This window comes from Astatotilapia calliptera, chromosome 7, assembly GCF_900246225.1.
Source record: "Astatotilapia calliptera chromosome 7, fAstCal1.2, whole genome shotgun sequence".
Lineage (NCBI taxonomy): Eukaryota > Metazoa > Chordata > Actinopteri > Cichliformes > Cichlidae > Astatotilapia > Astatotilapia calliptera.
In genome coordinates this window covers 31,667,907-31,688,109 of record NC_039308.1, presented here as the reverse complement: position 1 = coordinate 31,688,109, position 20,203 = coordinate 31,667,907, and the positions used below count along the sequence as shown (strand labels likewise).

Below are 20,203 nucleotides of genomic sequence, written 5' to 3'. Positions count from 1 at the left end.
GAGGGTTATGAGATACCGCTTGAAAGCTGGACTTTGAGCTCAAAGACTGTGACACATCAGTTTCTTCTCAGTTGTGACGAAATGTTCAGTGCTAAGCTGTTAATAGCCAACAGATGAGGATAGATATTCTCAGAGCTGCTTAGTTTTCACTGCCAAAGCCAGTCATGACAAACATTCGTCCACCTGCACATGACTCAACATCTCGTATTTCCCAATGCGCTTTGTGTGTGCTCATGTGCGTGTGTTTAGGAGCAGCGCAGGATGCTGGAGCAGGGGATCACTGGGCCTGAAGGACACGTGCTGAGCCGCCCTGAGGAGGTGAGTCACAGCTACAACTCTGTGAAATGTTGCTTGGACTTTGAGGAAAGCGTATCGGTTCATCTCCAAGTTGTTGGGGTTTTTTCGCAGTAGGGGATGTGACCTTTACAGGCTTCAGCGTTGCTGCGTCTGAATCGTTGAAAGTTTTACCTTGAGGCTCTGGATTTTTCACTTCTTTATAATCTTTGTAACTTTCTCCTTTTCCCATGATGAATGTAGATAATCACGCCCTAAAGCCACTTTAATTGAGTACATCCTCCCTGCATAAATCAATGTTATTTTAAAATCAGTTCCTCAGTTTTTCTTCTTAAGGCTTTCTGTATTTTTCTAATTATCATCTGATGAAGGCAGTGATTTCTTAGGGGCCTTAGGGGAAAAAGCACAAGTTAAATTGTCATGGCAGTGCTGCTCCTGCTCAGGTTAATCAAATCTTGACCATTTTCCATGGTCATACATGGAAAAAGAGACATAAAAATAATGAAAAATACCTTGAAATGTTGCAATAAATTGACCTAGAAAATTTTAAATTCCATATTGCTTTTCACCTCGGAACATTTTCTCTGTCATTTAATCTGTCAGAAAACGTCTCCCTTCAGTGTTTAACCTTGTTGTACCTGCGTTGCTATGCAAGGAGAATATGAGTTAAATATGAAGCTACAGCTCGCTGCTGAATACTTAGATATTTCCTTAATATTTAGCTTAAATTGATTCACCTCATTTATTCATTTTATATACTATATATAAGTTATTTACCTTTATAAATACATGTGATATCTAAAACACCAGGGCATTGACATACTGTTGTGCACACATTAAAATGACGAAGACTGAAATGAAGAAGAGAGGAATAAGAAAGGTCATCACCTCCATCTATTAAAGTGAACTCTTCTGTATTCCAGGTGGAGGCGGAGGCCGTTAACCGCTCTGTGACTGTAGCCAACCAGACCAACTGCCCGCTGTATGTCACCAAGGTGATGAGCAAGAGCGCTTCTGATGTCATCGCTCAGGCCAGGAAGAAGGGTGAGAACTAAGATAAAGATACTGCCCATCGTCAGAGAGGAAAAAGACAATATTAGTGGATTTTCACAATAATATGAAACTAAATTAAATTTAAGCCCAATTTTATGTTATGATTAAGATTAATTATAGAGTAGACTTCACAGAAAACGGTAAAATAAACACAGATAAGTACAAATAGATGCAATGAAGCTTTTGCGTGAGTTCGCATGACATGCACGTGAGGAACATAGGATCTTATGCTATGATGGGACTTGTCTTTATAGGCACTGTTGTCTATGGAGAGCCAATCACTGCAAGTCTGGGAACAGACGGTTCACACTATTGGAGCAAGAATTGGGCCAAAGCGGCTGCTTACGTCACCTCTCCTCCACTGAGCCCTGACCCGACCACACCAGACTATCTCAACTCCCTGCTCTCCTGGTAATTGGATGCAAACACGTTATAGGCAAAGTTAAAAAGAAAATGTCAGCAGTGCTTTTTCTCTGAGCATGACACAGTCCTGTCTGTCTTTTTTGTACTAAACTTTTTACATAGTGGAGACCTTCAGGTGACAGGAAGTGCACATTGTCCCTTTAACACTGCCCAGCGTGCTGTGGGCAAAGATGACTTCAGCTTGATTCCTGAGGGTGTGAATGGCACTGAGGAGAGGATGTCTATCATTTGGGACAAGTGTGTGGTGAGTAAATTTTGCTTTTGGGTGGAGTTCACAAGACCCTGTGCAGTCCTGTGAAAACTCCCCATGATTCAGTAGCTTGTAGAACCACCTTTAGCAGCAATAACTTGAGGTAATCATTTTCTGTATGACTCTCACATCATTATAGAAGTCTTTAGGCCAAGTTTGCTTCAGTTCATTGAGGTTTGCAGAAATTTCTTTATGACGATGGTGGCATTGTGTTAACACTCACCTGAAAGCTCCAGACCAGCAAACTGCCAAAACTTCTGCTTTTATAGAGGTGCTCACACTTTCTGATGCTCAGTTAATCAGGCGCATTTGATTAACAGCACCTGGCTGCTACTTACCCCCTTAATTCCCATGGAAGCGGTAAGGGTGGACTTATTCTTTCACAGGACTGTGTCTCACAATACACTAAAGGCGTTTTCACTCTTGGCTCCATTCTTCCCTCAAAGCAGCTCAGAGCAGTTAGTCAGCTCTTTTCACGTTTATGTTAACACTGTAAATGATGTCAGACCTCTTTTAGGCAAACTGAACTGGGACTCATTTGAGAAGTGTTCGGTTCACTTCAAGTCCACACTGCGGTCTGTTTAACCTGTGCATTGTAAACAGAAACTCACTGCCGGTGTATTATAGGTCTCTCGGCGTCTCTAGGCATGCTGTTGACAATAAGCATGCAACTGCTTAAAAACCAAATTGACATATGGAGTGAAGTAAAGCTTTACTCCAATTTACATCCAGCTAAAAGGGAACGGCTTTATTGGGAATACATCACCGAGCTGTAGGAGTTGTGCCAACCCTAAAAATGTAATTAAAGGGGAATGAGGTGATTTTATAAAAGTAATCTGATACCATCCTTTAAATGTACTCTGTTACAAGTAAAAATGCTAGATTTTGTATCATATTAGATTAAAACTAACAGTACTAAATGAAAAAAAAATTCGCCCCTTACTGTCATTCTGTTAAAAATCTGTCAAAACAATTAGCTTGTTTTTTATTTTTTGTTTTTTGGTACAATAACTTCTTCCAGGATTATTTTCCATGTTGCAGGTCCCCAAAATACATATAAATGGCTCAACATTTTCCAATTTTTAAATTATTGCTATTTTTCCCAGTAATTCTAAGCTGTGATAAGGTCAAAGTCACACCCCAGCCATTTCAGTTTGCATAAATACAACAAATCGATTTCAGACCCACTCTAATGCTAAACCTTGTTTCTCTTCAGTGTTTCTGCTTTATCAAACCACATTTGAGCACCAAAATCACAAACTATATCATGAACTATATCATAATAGTAGTATTATGATAGTAGTACTACTATTAGTGGTATAATAGTAGTATAATATATCATAATAATAGTAGGAAAACACCAGTTTAATGCCTGTGACATTAAACTGGTGACATTAAACTATTTAAAAAGTACACTTTGGATAAACTTCCAAGGGTCATAGCTCCAAAAATTCCACCCACTCCTATGTACTTTGAAGGCCAAAAACAGTGCTTTGTCCTCTATCAGATCTACAAAAAACAGAACAAAAACAAGCTAAATTTCTTGGTGCAAGAAGAGGATTTAGGAGGGTTGATCTTGATTAATTCAAAAAAGGGCCGTATGTGAATACACGTGAAACGGACAAAACACAAAAGAGGTCACAAGCTTTGGTAGCTTTCTCACTCTCAGCTCTGACTTATTTCAGGTAACGGGTAAGATGGATGAAAACCAGTTTGTGGCCGTGACCAGCACAAACGCTGCCAAGATCTTCAACCTGTACCCCCGCAAGGGCCGCATTGCTGTGGGCTCAGATGCTGATCTGGTGCTGTGGGACCCTGACGTCACAAAGATCATCTCCGCCAAGAGCCACCAGTCGGTATGGTCCTCAATTATTTCTACATAACTAGCTATTAATACTGACACAGAGGTCTCTTTTCTTCGCTAATGAAAGCCTACCATATACTGACTTTAATTATATACGCTGCATGTGCCAAAAGTTTGCGGGCATTCCAAGCTGCTAAGGAACTGTTTCCTGTTTCTTTCAAACAATACATCGTCATAGCAACAGCGTTAGATGAAAACCAAAAAGCTTGAAGGTCTGAAAAATGGAGCTGTCCAAATTTTGAGTGGTTCTGGTTAATCAGCTAAGAGTAGTTTATAAAAATATAGGACAGCGAACTTCCTGTAAGTCTATTGTGTTGTGACTGTGGATCGGTTTGGGCATGTTTATATTTTAAGAACAGGACTTTTTAACAAAAACTGGAGTCCAGTAACAAAAGTATATATTATCATATTAAACCACTGATGCAATTTAAAGCAGCAGTGTTAAATAAAAACCCACAGGCTTCAAAATATGAAGATAAGATCGTGAAAATACAACCTCTGGACTTCTGGTTTCCTGTAGGTGGCGCTATGACAAAGACTCAGTATTGGAATGCAGATATACTCCTACTTGTAAAAGGCTAGCCTTGAAACTAGCCATTTTGGTAACTCCTTATGAATGAGGAGAGAGCAGTAACTTTAATGACCACTTCCATGACCACAAGAGCCTCAAAACTACATGTATAAATTAAAATCTCATTGTCTCATTCATTTCAAACTGGTGTCAGAGTTCAGGATCCACAGAGAATAGATTATTTCGATTTGGATAAAATTCAGGTAATTTCATCAAGTGATTAATACTGTTTGATAAGCTTTTAATTTGCCCTTGTTAAATTGCTAAAACAAAATATCCTGCATTCTAAAATGTGGACCTTCCTACTTTAACTCTTTCTGAAAGAGTAAATGTAAAAGCTTGTGTGTGACTACTGAATCACTCAAGAGGTTCTTACAGACTGCTCACGGTCTTAAAATGAACAGATCCCACGGGTCAGTTCTTTTCCTGGCCATGTGCATTTTACTAAGCACATGGATCATAGAGGAGAGCTGCTGTTAATGGGTGTGGCTGACGAATTGCACTTGCAGAGGATAGCGGGGCTGACATCCGGAGGTCTGGCAGTTAGGTCCAGGCGTGTCTCTCCATTCCTGATTCCCAATCCAGTTCCTGCATTACCTGTTGGGGAACACGTATATAACATTTGCTTACATATTTACTATGATAACCAGTAGATTTTTTTTTCTACAACCGCAAAGTAGAAACTGTTGCAACGCTATTTTGGGGGGCTTTCTGGCACTGAACAATTACTGTCTTTATGTCTTTGGGATTCTTCTGTGGATTTCTGTTTAGTGTTCTTTAATTGGCAGGTCTCTTCTATTAAATTTCAGAAATGCAATAACATGTTTTGTTAGGAATCTGCACCACAGAGAACCTTAGATGTGACTGCTCTGCTTAACTAGCATGGAGGAGTTTGTGAACGAGCTACTGCTGCTGTGCAGAAATGCCACAGTGAATGACTTTGGGATGTGGGGGTGTGGCTTTGTTGTGGACATGATGCACTTGCCCACCAAAGTTAATATATGCATTTGAAAGCTAATGTGGGGGATTCAACTTTGAAGTCTCTCAGGGGGTGCTATCAATCCGTATTGCCCCATCACTGCCCATCAATGTTTAATGACCTTTCAGTCACACTGAGGCCCTCAAACACACTATTCATTCTTCTAATGCTAATGACACTAATTGTTATGCATGTAACTGATGACATTCAAAATAAGTGGTTGATAACTCTTTTGTTGTGATCAAGGACTCTTGTTTTATGGCAGCCTGACTGCTGAAGAGGGTGTGGGCCTCACACAGCGTCGAGGGAGTGATGTCATCATTAAAATCTGCCAGAGAGCTGGAACACATCATTTCTGATTGTTAGCAGGCCGGTCACTGTGCATCTGTATCCGTGTGTGTATGCATGGAAGACAGAGTGAGCTGTACACGCTCATGGAATCTGTCTTCTTAATCCCGTCATGTTCTTCGGTTTCCTTTTTGTTCCGCTTGGTCAGAAAATAACGGACCAGTGTTCAGGGGAGAAATTGCTCATTTGGAGTGTGTATGCATGCATGTGTGTGGGTGTCATAGGATAACCCAATATACCAGTGATCTCATTTTAGGCTCTGTCAGATTGCCATGACCTCAGCTTTAGCTCAATAAGCTTTTTGGGAGAGGAGTGGTAGGGCTTTCAAACTGGTCACACGGTAACCTCCACACCCTCCATGTCCACACACAAGCACTAAAACAACACCTTCTTCTTCTCTCAGCCTGAAGACTAATGCCTCTGTACTCTGCATTAGTAGGCCCGAGGAAACACTTTTATGTGAGTTAAATCAGTTAAGCTCCTATGAAATTATAGAAATTTTACACAGTGAGTCCTACAATATAACTCTGGCAGCTTTTCAAATAAACATTCAGTGCGAGCTTCATAAGTCTGTGAACTAAAATGGCATGCAGAATGTGCAACAGGAGGTTACGTCAGCCTTATGATAGCGGAAAATAAGCGGGGGGAAGTCGAATGACTGCATCTCCGCTTTGAAGGTATTTCTGTTATGATTTAAAGTGTCGGCATGGCGTTAGGAGGAACAAGCAGCTGCCATAAAACATCACAGGAACACAGCTGTCGGGTGTCAGACAAGAACTTAAAACCTGTTTCAAATCTAAAAGCACCAACAAAAAGGCTTATCTTTAAAATGTTGTACGTACAGTGCAATACAGTTAACAATGCGGGAAAATGTTCAAATATGTAAATACACTCAGATCCTTCAGTCCTTATGTTTGGAATTATATGCTATAATAAAGTAGTGATGTTTTATATTGTATGTTACTTTTGACACTACTGCTGTCCTTCTCCCCACAGACTGTGGAGTACAACATCTTTGAAGGCACAGAGGTGCGCGGCGGGCCTCTGGTCGTGATCAGCCAGGGCAAGATTGTTTTGGAGGACGGGAACCTCCACGTCACAGAGGGCTCAGGACGTTACGTGGTCCGTAAACCTTTCCCTGACTACGTCTACAAGAGGATAAAAGCTCGCAGCAGGGTACAACACTCCTCTTTGTCTGCTAGGGTTTGTGTTTAACCGTTTAATCAGATGGTAACATACTGGAAGTCATTTTGACATTAAAGTTGCTTCCCACACCCAGCAATTTCTTTTACGATTGGTAATTTGTGGAAAATTGGAGGGATGTTACATCTTGTTAGGAATTGGCCAAACTGTCCACACATCCAGCTCCACAGTGTGAATCTTTCCTTGCTAGTTTCCAGTGCTGTGACTGGCCTGTGTCTCATTTCCAACAATGCAGCTGGCTGAGCTGAGAGGCGTACCCAGGGGACTGTATGATGGTCCAGTCTGTGAGGTGTCAGTCACTCCTAAAACCATGACTCCAGCCTCCTCTGCCAAGACTTCACCTGCCAAACAGCCTGGCCAACCCGTCCGCAACCTGCACCAATCTGGCTTCAGCCTATCCGGTCAGTTGTGTTACCATCAGTTCTGGAGTCATTTTTGGGATGTTGAAGCACTGAATCCATTTTGGGGAGAGATTTAAAACCATTTACCTTCTTTTTGTATATCAGAGACTCAACATTGATGAGTCAAATTTTGCACTAAATTTAATCTGCATGAAAAGCCTAAACTAAGGGATTCTTTCATGACATACGGAGTTAAACACTGCATGCATAGCCCCATATTGCTCTCAAATAAGCCATGCATTCATTCAAGTGTAAGGGGCAGACTTTACACTGAAATTGGGTCCTTCTGTTGGACCGTGGCTACCTATCAAAAATAAAATAAAAAAGGCAGTTGGATACTATGCACCAGAAAAATCTTTACATTTGTCTTTCAGAGCTAATAATAATAATACTTGGTAAATTTGTGTGAATATTCATTTCCCATTTATTTTGTTATTGCTGTAGTTTTATATTTATTTCTGTGCATGATTGACAGCTTAAAAAACCTTGCTACAGTATCTCAATCTATCCACTGTCTGAGCCGAGCTGTTTTAGCTACTCTCCCTTGAAGGCCATTTCACTTCTCTTATTGGCTGAGGGACATGTGGTATCTGGCTCCACTGACACCATAAATACCCAAGAGTGGAAAAAGGGTCTGGTACCTGAGCAGTCACTGACCTCATGAATTAAAAGTTTGGCCGCATTAAAAATGAGCAGCCACCATATACTATAATCAGTATATAACACGTCCACTTGAAGTGTGTTGTGTTATGTTTTGTTTGTCTTTTAGTTTGTTAAGATTTTGCATCTTAATTTTGTGTATTAATTACACTCAGACCTCAACATCGCCCACTTTTTAAAGGACAAAATATTTAAAAAGTAGATTTTATTATGCTGGCTGAAGTTTTTCAGCCAGCTATGAGGTAAATAGTAACTGTAAAAATAAGATTTGATTTTGATGAAAAAAATAAAGGAAAATGGGGGAAAGAAAAGGCAAAGCTGCATATTTTACATTTCAGTGTTGAGGAACTACTCATCCCACGATGCATTGCAAATTTCAGCTTCCATAACAAATGGCTTCCAGCCTTCTCAAATTGAATCGTTTTTCGTTTACATGTGTGTGGCAAAGTGTGGCCTTGTTATCAATACATTACGGTGCTTCATTCTGGACTGCAGTCACCAATTGATGTTTTGTGCTCACATTTACATGGTAACAGCGACCTCCAGCAGCAACCTCCAACAATGTCTCCAATTGGAGACATTGCTGTTTTGGATTGTGGGTAGAGTAGTTTTTCTGCAGTGTCACAAATAAAATGTGTTAGTGTTAAAACAAGGTTGATATCATGCAGACAGGAGCACAGACCATTGTTTCACAGTGTCGTAGCTCGTAGTAGGTTTACTATGGATGGCTATGGCTTGTAATTAAAATCACTGTGGACAATGTGAAGGGGAATTTATGTTTCCTCCTGTGGTTGACTTCCCAAAGGAATTTTTCCTGCCACTTTCTAGTATTACAAAGACCAAAATTCATAAAACTAATCCTTTCCATTCTATCACACAGGAGCTCAGATTGATGACAACGTTCCTCGCCGGAATACCCAGCGCATCGTGGCGCCCCCAGGCGGCAGGGCAAACATCACCAGCCTGGGTTAGAGCCCCATCCTCAGGCGCTGAGGAGGAAATGAGGATTTGTGGATGTATGGCCAGCAGGAGCTGAAGTGGTGGGGGGTGAAGAAGCTACAGCATTACACCAAGATTCAAACTCTTCACAACACCTCATCAGGCCACCTGTTAGCCTCCAGCCTTCATGTCCTCATTTGCTGCTTTTTTCCCCACTTCTCCCCCAAAAACCTGTTCCTAGAGGACAGAGTTAGGAAAAAACACACAAACAAAAAAGAAGGTCTGCCTCATATGATGAAAAAATTGACAAAAAAATTGATAACACTCCTTATTTGAGCACTTTTGACTGCATCATTTCATTTTTATACTGTAATTTCTCCCTCCCATGTATCCCTGTGATATTTGCTTTGCTGTTGTTTTCATTGAGGGGTTGAGTAAGACTAACGTGATGTTATGCAGACGATGATGTTGGAGCAGGATGTCTGTTCTTTTTCCATGTTTTTTTTTGCATTTTGTGAGGAGTTAGAATGAAGCATGGATATAAAAACACACTAATTTCCTTTTATTCTTTCTCGAATAGGCCAAACAGTAAGTTGCTTGAAATTGACCAATTTTGCATTTCATTCAGCCAAAAAGAATCTAATACTTCCTTCCAGCTGTTAGAAGTCTGTGATTTGTATTATATCACATTTCAGTCGCTTCATTTTCCAGTCCATTGCTGTCTCTCATACAGTGCCACAATTGATATTTAATTGACTATTCGCCACGAAGACGGCCTTAACATTTGAAAAATTGAACATGGTAATGCTGTACTATGGGTACAGTCTGTTGGGAGTCAGCTGGAGAGTCCTGTGGAGCAGAAGGAGCTTTTGGCACGTAGTAAATAGAGCTTTATTCTTCATCTCTGTGTGTAAGGTCATTGTTAAGTGGGATTGATTTACAGGGGGAAAGAGAAAGTTTTACTTAATGTTACTTCCGACTCGGCCTTTCCTTGCCTTACTTTCTCTTTAGCGCCGTCCTTTTAGAGAACTTTTAGGAGTGTGGGGAAGGTGCCGTTCACAACGCAGCTACATGTTTTCCCATTTGTTTACATTCCCAGGAATCACAAAGGTCCAAATTCTTCATTGACAGCAGTAGAAACATCTGACAACCGTCCGTCACCAAGCAGTGCATTTACATACAGAATGTCTCTCCTTCCAAATGTGACTGTTTTATACTCCCCCCTCCCCTCCACACACACACCTCATTTTCTTTCTACTCTTTATGTGCCTGAACCCACAGAAGTTGTATTGATAGTCAGATTTTAGCTTCTTGTTTTGTTATTGTTTTTGAGGTAAGTGAAGGATGTAAGATAAAAAGATGTAAAATAGCCAGGATTAACCGATTCAAAGGTGCCAGATTTTGCGCTTTCATTGGGCCTATTCTGAAGATAGAGCCCTGTAAAGATGAACAGTGCTTGATATGTTGAAATGTTCTGTTGTTTTATAGTTTTGAACTTGTTGTCAAACTGCTTTTTAGTGTCATTCTGTAACTAGGTGCCTAAGGGCTGAGCACTATTGATTTATGCTTGAAAGTAGACATGAGCTAATGTACTTCTGACTAGTGTGCAGTGTTGATGTGTGAGGAATGGGACACGCACAGCAGGCTCCTGTACAGCTCTCAGTATGGCTGTGGAGTTAACATTGCTTCAGGCTGTACTGCAGCTGTATGCATTGTTCTTCTCCCTTTTCTTTTCTTTTTTTTAACAGCACAGTCTGGTTTTATTAAGTGAAGCAACTGATTTTCACCAGTAACCATCTTTCTGCCTGTGACTAAACGCTGAATAAACTTGACATGAACATAACCAGGGGCACTTATATAAACTGGGCTTAGATTCTTTAAATGCGCCTGTCTAGTTAACATAGTGACAGCAACTTAGGGGAAACCAAAGGTGAAACACATACATATTCCCTACCACTAAAAGGGTTAGGGATCACTTTGAAATACAGTACAAAATAGTCATCAATGTAATATTATACTGGTGGAAAATTGGGTCAAATAACCTTGTCTTTCATTATAAACCACTGATATATATATATTTTTTTAGTGGAGATAATTTATTTGAATTTCAGGGATAGGACTACACCTCAAACGCACCACCCTTCCGGTTCTATATTTCTGAGCGCTGTGCCTCCACTACCATGCCAGGGAGCCGTTACCGATCCACACTGTGGCCTTTCCTAAACTGCAGTCACAGGTCCAGGTCCTTGCTCTCTCCAAACGCACTTCTTTCAGTAAACCTAATCATATTTGAGGTGTGATCCCTGCTATTGAAATGAGATATCCTAAGACAGCATGGAGAAGCTCAATTCCAGCAACCATGTCTCCCGTGGTCAGTGGGCACACTGTTAAAAAAAAAGGATGTTTTTATGTAACGGTGTGTACTGCTCCCTTCACACACTGGTGCAAAACTGGCTCTGAAAAGTGGTGGACCTGGATGCTCGATTGAGTGAGAGGACATAGTCTCTTGTTTGAGAAATAGGCATCTAATAGAACTACATATGGCAGCTTTGTTAAATAGTAGCCCTCAGAGCTTCATTGTGCTGGTTTTTGAAAAGACTAGTACACACTGTTGCATGAAAACTCTTTGTGGGGCATTTTGAGAGTGTAAACTAACACAACTGCCCTACCTGCTTGTCTAGCCAAATTTATGGCTTCTTTAGTCACCACATTGCAGGAGGTAGCACTGTGTCACTCAAGCACAGTCTGCTGAATGTATGCCTAGATGGATGCTACATGAAAAATCAGTGATTAATGGCTTCTCATTAGAACAAATGCGCAAAAAGGACATTCCCAAGTAACCCCAAATTTCTGAGTGGTTTTGTGCATAATGTAGATATTAAAAGTTACACTTTCAGCCTTAGTGTTCCAGGTTTTCTCCCCTCTGAAAAAACAGGAAGTCTGTAGAAGGCAGACTCTTTCAGCATTACAAATGCTTTATGTATTTAAAGAATCCAAGGCAGACGGGAATGTAATAAATGCACGTCTCTGAAGCATTCAAATATGTGACGAGATAGGAATGTCTTCAAGGCAACTTAAACCTCTGCAAGTCAGAAGTGGAGAATTTTACTGTTTCACAGTTTCTTAATTCTTTTGATACTTTTCAAAAACTTCTTCAACATCCATGTTAGCATTCTGCTGCAGCTTGTAGTAAATCCAGTTACCGCTTTTTCAGTTTGGTTAAAAGTGTAGGTGTGGGTGAGGCCCACAACACCAGCACAGTCTGGCTGCATCTGCTCCTTTCGCTCTCCCTTTTCCTTCTTTCTCTTCCTCCCTTCTTGGCTCTTTGGTTGTTTCTGGCTGTTGCCGTAGAGACAGACCCCTCCACTCTCATGGGGTTCTTGCTTTTTTTGTTTGTCATGGCAACGCTTTGTCAAATTTGAGGTTGCCATCAGCAACCCGTCCTGACCTGGAGCTATTAGTACAGGTTTTTGCGGACACACACACACACACACACACACACACACACACACACACACACACACACACACACACACACACACACACACACACACACACACACACACACACACATTTTTTTCATTATTCACTTAGAGTGCTGAAACATTACTACATAATCCTGTGCTGGGTTATGTGGAATTCAGAATGCTACCATAGTTCACAGTGCACTGCAGACTATTGAGGAAACACACACACACACACACACACACACACACACACACACACAGACTCTTAGCACACTAAAGAGCAAGGAGCCGTTGCTGCATTGCAGCGCCTGTGCCTGAAAAAAATCACTCGGATATTAAATACTAGCTGTCATTATTGGCATCCTCTTCGTGTCCCATGCCTCCTCAGTTTACACGCATACACACACTTATACTCCTTTAATGCTCTGTCAGCTTGGATGCTTTTTCTATGCCATATTATTGCTAATGATATACGAGTGATATGTATGTAAGCAACATGCTGCAGATTGAGAGGAGCTTCTTTCCATTCTGAGGTTGTTGATGCTGTCAAACATCTCCTTTGCCACCTGCAGCCCCTCCGTCGCCCTCTGTAAGCCTTTAACCTTTGTGAAAGTGAAACTCTGTGATGGTATTTGTCTTGGTGGCTGTGGGGTTTCTGGGATGCTTGCTCACTATGTCAAATCCCACGGATGGTGATGTAAAAAAAAAAAAAAAGGAAAAAAGAAAGAAAAAGAAAAGAAAGTAACAGCGAGGACTTCAATGAATTAAAAAAAATGAGAAAAAATGAATTAAGTCTGTGTGTTTTTCATTACCTATTATGCGTTGTGTTAAGCAACATGTTTTCCACACAGTGCACCACACTGACTTTGATGTAGTAAAGGAAGGGATAACTATTAGACAGGTGAATTAAAGGCCCTAAGGCTTTAAAATCCATAAGAAAATAAAAAGTCATTTGGTCCCTAAATAAAATAAACACACTTATCAATAAATATATATTTCACCAAATCATTATTTATATAGCAGTATCCTTCCTGTTATCTTGGAGAACCACCTTTAACAGCAATAATGTGAAGTTTTTTGTGTGATTTTATCAGTCTCTCACATCATTATGGAGGAATTTTGGCCCACTCTTCTTCACAACATTGCCTCAGTTCATTAAGGGCATTCTTTTATGCACGGCTCTAAGTTTTCCCACCACAGCATCTTAATCGAGTTGAGGTCTGTGCTTTGACTGGACCACTGCAGCGCCTTCATTTTTTTGTTTTTTAGCCATTCTGGCACAGATTTGCTGCTTTGCTTGATATCACTGTCCTGCTGCATTTCAGCTAAGTTTTAGCTGTCATCTAGGAAAAGAGGCTTTCTCCTGGTAACCCTTCCAGACAAGCCATGCTTGTTCAGTAGAAACTTTGTGCAGTTTCTCTGAGCATTGCACAGTCTGACCGTGATGTGAATTTGCTGGGAAATCCACTCCTGGGAAGACTGGCAACTGTTTTGAATGTTTTCCACATGTGAATTATCTTTTTCACTACAGAATGATGAACTTCAGATTGTTTGGAAATGACTTTATAACTTTTCCCAGATTGATGGGCAGTAACAGTTGCTAACAGTTGTTAACACACACACACACACGCACGCACGCACGCACGCACGCACGCACGCACGCACGCACACACACACACACACACGCACTTGAATGCTCCAGACCAGCAAAATGCCCAATTTTGTAGGAAAAAATAAAAACACAGTCTAATATGTGTAATATGCCCTTTTATTGTTCATCTGAAGTTATATTTAAAAAATTTTAGAACTTGATGAGGGAAGGAAAATCCTCCCCCTCTACCCTTATGTATAAAACTTTCGACTTGAAAGAAGCTGTACTTTGTTTTTATATTACGGTATTTATGAATAACTGTTTTAGGAAACTGTGTTTCATTTAGCCCAATCCGATCAGTTAAGATAGATACCTCTCATTGCACCTCTGGCATGATCTGTAACCAGTCCTTAATCACAGCAGAAGTTTTAGTTTACATGATTTGAGCGCCCTCTGTTGGCATTAAGTAGGTGTGATCGGGTAGTGTTTACAATTTTTTGCACTAGAGAGACACGGCCAAGGAAAAGGCCATACTATTTCACAGCACATTTAAAAAGCAAAAAAAAGCTAATAAATAAAATAAAATAAAATAAAATAAAATTTAAAAAAAAAAATACACATTCTCCACATTTGTGTATTACAGGCTTTTCATAGACCATTGAAGGTTAGAGAGCTACAAATAAAGGTAAGACATGATGCACAGTTTTCTTTAAAGAAATAGAAACAAATGTAAACGCTTAGAGGTTTTTGTCATTTAAAGGTGTAAAAAAATCACCACTCAAGTAAAGTCTTTGTAAAATCAAGTGGTGGATGTTTTTGCACTAAATCTTATGTTGCCTTTTATCGTTCGTCATCCTTTTAGAAAGTGAATGATTTAAGGTCCCAGCATGCTTTAAAGGGAAAAACATTAAGGACTGTTCTGAGGCCTTGGCGTAGAAATAACATCAACTTCGATACAATTATCTTTTCCAAAAATGTAATCAACAATGCGATACCATATTTAAACTTTTTCACTATCACTTGGCATTTCCCTCTGTTAGGGATACAAACCCTCTATTAAACTGCACAGACTGCAGTGCTAACCTGATGGATGGCAGCATTACTCTTTGCTCTCTTTATTCAATGCAAATGCCAGCACCTATTTTTGGAACAGCCCTTGTTAAAGAAATTACTGATGTCACCCTTGGCTGAACATGCGATGGGTAACAAAAGTGAGTGTGTGAAGAATGAACCCATGACTCATCTGACTGTGCAAAGCACTTTGCTGTCAGAGAAATGCTGTCAGTGTAGTTCAGACAGACAAATGAAGGTGCAGTACTGCAATGCCAGAGACTGACTGAATGAATTTTTGGATTCAGCTAAATGTTATGAATTCATTTCCAAACTCTTGTAGAGCACTCGAGTGGAAAGGTCCTGTCTCCAACCCTGGTTGAACACCTGAGACCTGTCTGTTTGCAGTCTGCATGTTTCCTCCTACAGTCAAGATGTGCACATTAGATGACCTGCAAAAATTAATGCATGCTTCTTGCTGAGAATCTACTGGCCTTTCCATCTGCTGGAGGTAAACCATGGTGCACCACACCTTCTGCTCATTGCATTGGGGAACAGTCTCCAGCAGTCTGCAACACTGAATATAGAAATCAGTCATACAAAGTTTATGCAGCCTATTATAGTTCTACCTTGAAGCAAAGACACATTAAATTCATGCATCCTCTGTTTCTTCACACTCTTGCGGAATGAAACTCACGAGGGTAATTTTATGTGTAGAAAATAAAACAATTACCTGATGCTATGACTGTTAAAAAACTGGGGTGTTTGTGATGTGCTTCTTTTTTGCCGTTTGAAGTGAAGACATGCAAGAGGAAGTTTGAGAACTGCTGCACTACAAAGTGAATGCAGTAAATCTTCACCAGGAAGCATGCATCAAAACTCTTTTACACTAGGTGGCAATGCTGTCATCCTGTTCGCCTTGCTCTCTCTGCTATGGAGTGTTTGTGGGATTTCCTTTTTCCAACTGGTGAATGAAAAAAAAAATCTGTTGCTCTCCTTGCAAATCTCTCATGTTGGTGTACAAACTGCTTGAAAGAAAAATCACTTAGATTGGCACAACATTAGTGATACAATCAAAATGTGGTGGTAATCAGCAATTACTACAACTACCTGCAGGGCCTGTTCTCAAGAGCGTTAAAGTCAAAAGCCATCATTTCCTGTAACATAAAAGGCTTCAGAGGTGCTTTTATATGCTCTCCTCAGAGGCACATGAAAAAAATGTGGGGAAAGATCTCAAAAAATATCAACTGAGTAAAGAACGGATTGAAATTTAAATTCTGCAAGGATTTCCTCTTCAGGTACAAGCCCTGCTCGCATCCTCTCAACGAAAGTGGGAAATGTTTGTTGCATTATGGTATATAATAAAATGCAAAGGAGTGCCATGTTATGTCACACAGAGCCCCCTGGTGGCCACTTCATTAAAAGACTTTGTATGTCTATCATAAGGCTGACACATACAGACAGTCCAGAGTTCCCAGACAGTGGAAAGTCATTTAAGGTAAGTGTCATATCTCTACCTGTATCACCTGTAGGAAAGCAACAAAGATTGAGATTGAGGGTGCACATTTTTGACAAAATGTTCCAGTTAATTATTATAACAGATTTGCACAAGGCTTTCTGTTGACTATATTACGATGGATATAGGCACTATGACCGATTGGTTATTGAAGTCCACGCTTGAAACCTGGATGTGAGCGTTTTGTTCGAGACCCTCTTGGTGTTTTGAAATGGGACGTGACTACTGAGGCAGATCTGACCGAGAAACAGAGGACACTGCAAGTATGACTCCAGCTCGTTTTCAAAATGAAGATCTTGTACTCAGTAAGACGTGAAACAAGCAAGACTGTAAGCCCATCAGGAAAGTTTTTAATGAGGTCATAGATCAATTAGTATTGTTTTCCTATAGAATTTTGTACAACTGGATGAGTCACCCGTGCTGTCCATGAAAAAAAAAAATCTAGAATAAATGCACTTCTACAGGCTTCAGTGTTCAGGCTTTTCGGCTACTGCTGTCTTTTATATACAGTATATGGAGCTGGCATTTTTTGTTTTGTTTTTTTCTTTGATTCTTTTGTGGTTTTTCTCTCCTTTTCTTCCCGTCTTTGTCGGGTTCTGGCTGCTGTCATTCTTTGATTGTTTCCACCTGTCCTCTCCTACCTCAGTGTATTTAGCTGCGTGTCTCGCCAGCTGTCATGTGTTAGTCAGTCACTTGCTGTTCGGAAGCTTCCACCAGTGTTGAAGCTCTATCAGCAAACTGTACTGGTGTATCAAAAGTAGAAGTGTGTAGAAACATGTCCAAAATGTTCATTTAGATTAACAGTGATTCACAAACTCATGATACCTTACACAGTTTAATTTTGAAGTGACAGACAAAGGGTCAAGCCCCCGCCCCTAAAGAAAATGTCATAAGAGACACGATGAACATTATTTGAAATGCAAACAGAATTATCAGATAGCAACAGTACCAAACAGCTGAATGCAAGCCTCAAACAGTTTCCTTCATATCTGTGTTTTGAGCTGATTTTTAACAACGGCTTGATTTTTGTAAAGCAGTCAGGCTGAAGAGTTTTCTTCTCTTTCTTCTCATTTTCTAAGAAATGAAAAGATCCACATGAAGTCCTAATTAGCTTCAAAGTGTCAAGGTTGACATAAATTATATTCACAAACTTGCTACATTTCCTAAGCTCCCAGCCTTTATTAAGTGGCAAACTGGGACGCCACCACTGCTGACAGAAGTGTATTGACCTTTAGATGAATCCACTAACCTTTTAAAGATTGCTATTTGGTGGCTGAAGTCAAACTGTGGTTACACCACAGATCACTGCATTGTGTTTTTTAGAAGCCATAAACCATCTTTTTATGACACTAACATCACTTTCCTTCCTTCTGAATAGGAAGAAGACCTTCAAATGCATCTCTCCATTCAGTTACTGTGAAAAATTGCTCTTTAATTTTTAAAGCTTACAGTAAAGAGATTTTATGTCCATTCCCACTAGACTTTTGGATAAAGGCAAAAGCAATTTCAGTGAACTAGAAAGGATCAATGTGCCAGATGTCAGCTGCCTGCTTTTAAAAACTAGTGTTCAGTGACGCGAGTATTAAATGCATCTTACATGGTATCAGCACCTTTTCGTGTGCAGGGGCTTTAAGTCCTCTCTCGTTAATTTTCATTCATGACTGCCAGCATTCAAACCAGTTATTTTAAGTCCACAAACACAGGCACAATAGTTCCAAATGCCAGCACTGAAAAGGTGTTAGGAAGAGATAAATTATTTGAATAATTCATGGAGTGAATATGGGGAGTCATTCAAATGTTTTTGGATTTTTAGATTGCTTTTATAGAGTGTTTTAATTTGCTCAGATGTAATATAAAAATGCGGAAGCAACAGCTTAATTTTCTCGAGCACCAAAAAAACCCACCGGTATGTCACTGCAGACCTTAACTACAGTATATTGATCTGGCAGCTTGTTTGTATTCCTTCACAGACTGTGTTCAGTTCTGGCACCGTGCCGGCAGATGCAGTGCCTGCTTCACTAATAGTAGAGCAGCTGCAGGCTTTGTTGTTCTTTATAGATTTTCAAGTTCCTTCACTACCACAAAGGTCTGCTAGTTATTCTGGCTGATTTAGGCTTCTGGAGAGGTTGAAGTTTAAGAAGCTGCAGAGCTCTGAAAAACGTGAGGGTACAAAACTCAAAGTGAATAATAAAGATGCATATAAAGATGACAGTCAAGCTCTGTCACGGTGCCAAAAGAGAGGTTAAGTCAGGGAAATATGTAAGAGCACCTGTGTTGGTGCGTGGTGTGTGGATGTGAGATAGCTTTCATCTGTGCTTACTTGTAGCTTGTCAATGAAAACGCATGTTAAGAAGGAATACTCACTAACACAAATATAACACCAGCCAATTACATGGAGGCAAGCTAATGCATCCAGCCATATAGACATTGTCAAGGCAACCTGTTGAAGTTCAAACCGAGCATTAGAACAGAGGGAGAAAAGGGTGTTTGAAGATGGTATGGTTGTTAGTGCCTGATGAGCTGGTCTGAGTATTTCAGAAACTGTGGATCCACTGTAAGTTTTCATGTCTCTTAGGTTTACAGAGAATGGTTCAAAAACGATAAAATATCCAGTGAACAAAGGTCAGAAGAGGCAAATGGCCAGACCTCTTCCAGCACAAACAAATTCAAAGCTTGGGTCCATCCCGCCTTGTATGAGCAGTTCAGTCTGCTGAACTAATGGTGTGTTTTCTTGGCATACTTTGGGGCCTTTACTACCAACTGAGTATACTTTAAACATCACTTTAAACATCACAGCCTACATGAGTATCGTTGCTGACCATGTCCATCCTTTTATAACCACAGTGGACCCATCTTCTGATAACCGCAGCCAGCAGGATAACATGCCATGTCACAAAGCTCGAATCATCTCAGCCTGGTTTCTTGAACATGACAGTGAGTTTACAATACTTGAATGGCCTTCATAGTCATCAGACCTCAGTCCAGGAGAGCACCTTTGGGATGTGGCGCAATAGAAAGAAAGTGTAGCAACTGTGTGATAGTAACAATAAAATATGGATTGTGTTTCCTGCACATTGTTGAATCTATACCACAAAAATACACATAAGGTGTAACTTGTGAAGTGGACAGGTGACTGCATATATTCTAATAACCACTAGTTTATGTTGTCTATTACCAGTTCTGTGCTGTTTTGATACACATGTTTGCCCCAGTGTAGCCAAATTTAACACTGCAAACTGTCTGAAAGAAATGTCAATTGTTGTGTGTGTTTCCATCTGCTTCTGTTATCCAGATATTCTTAGGAAGGTGAAATGTAGCAGTCTGGCTGATTGCGTGCTGGGTGGACTTGAATCGATAAAAAATGAAGAAGACAAAATAATTTAAAAAAGCAGCATTAAGTGGTGCTTGTCCCAGATATTTGTTTGTGGAACACCATGTGCTTTTTTTTGGCTTGTTTTCACGTCTTTATCACATACCATATTGTTTTTTAAATATATTTGCCAACTTTTTCTACCTTAGCCAAGTGTTAATAACTTACACTATTTCTTTCTTTGTTCTTTTTTCTTTTACATTTTTTTCCCGACATTCCAAACT

General features: G+C 40.1%; 1 protein-coding gene across 2 annotated transcripts in view; it reads left to right on the top strand.

The window, feature by feature from the left end:
* Positions 1-11,062, top strand: part of dpysl2b (dihydropyrimidinase like 2b) — a 29,989-nt gene extending 18,927 nt beyond the window's left edge. For both annotated transcript variants that reach the window (XM_026174337.1, XM_026174338.1), the window contains exons 7-14: positions 250-318; positions 1,218-1,338; positions 1,602-1,758; positions 1,873-2,014; positions 3,706-3,876; positions 6,779-6,958; positions 7,221-7,386; positions 8,927-11,062. In XM_026174337.1, the coding sequence (XP_026030122.1) occupies positions 250-318; positions 1,218-1,338; positions 1,602-1,758; positions 1,873-2,014; positions 3,706-3,876; positions 6,779-6,958; positions 7,221-7,386; positions 8,927-9,018 (1,098 nt within the window). In that variant the 3' untranslated portion in view covers positions 9,019-11,062. The remainder of the gene's footprint in view (positions 1-249; positions 319-1,217; positions 1,339-1,601; positions 1,759-1,872; positions 2,015-3,705; positions 3,877-6,778; positions 6,959-7,220; positions 7,387-8,926) is intronic.
* Positions 11,063-20,203: the final 9,141 nt, after the last annotated feature.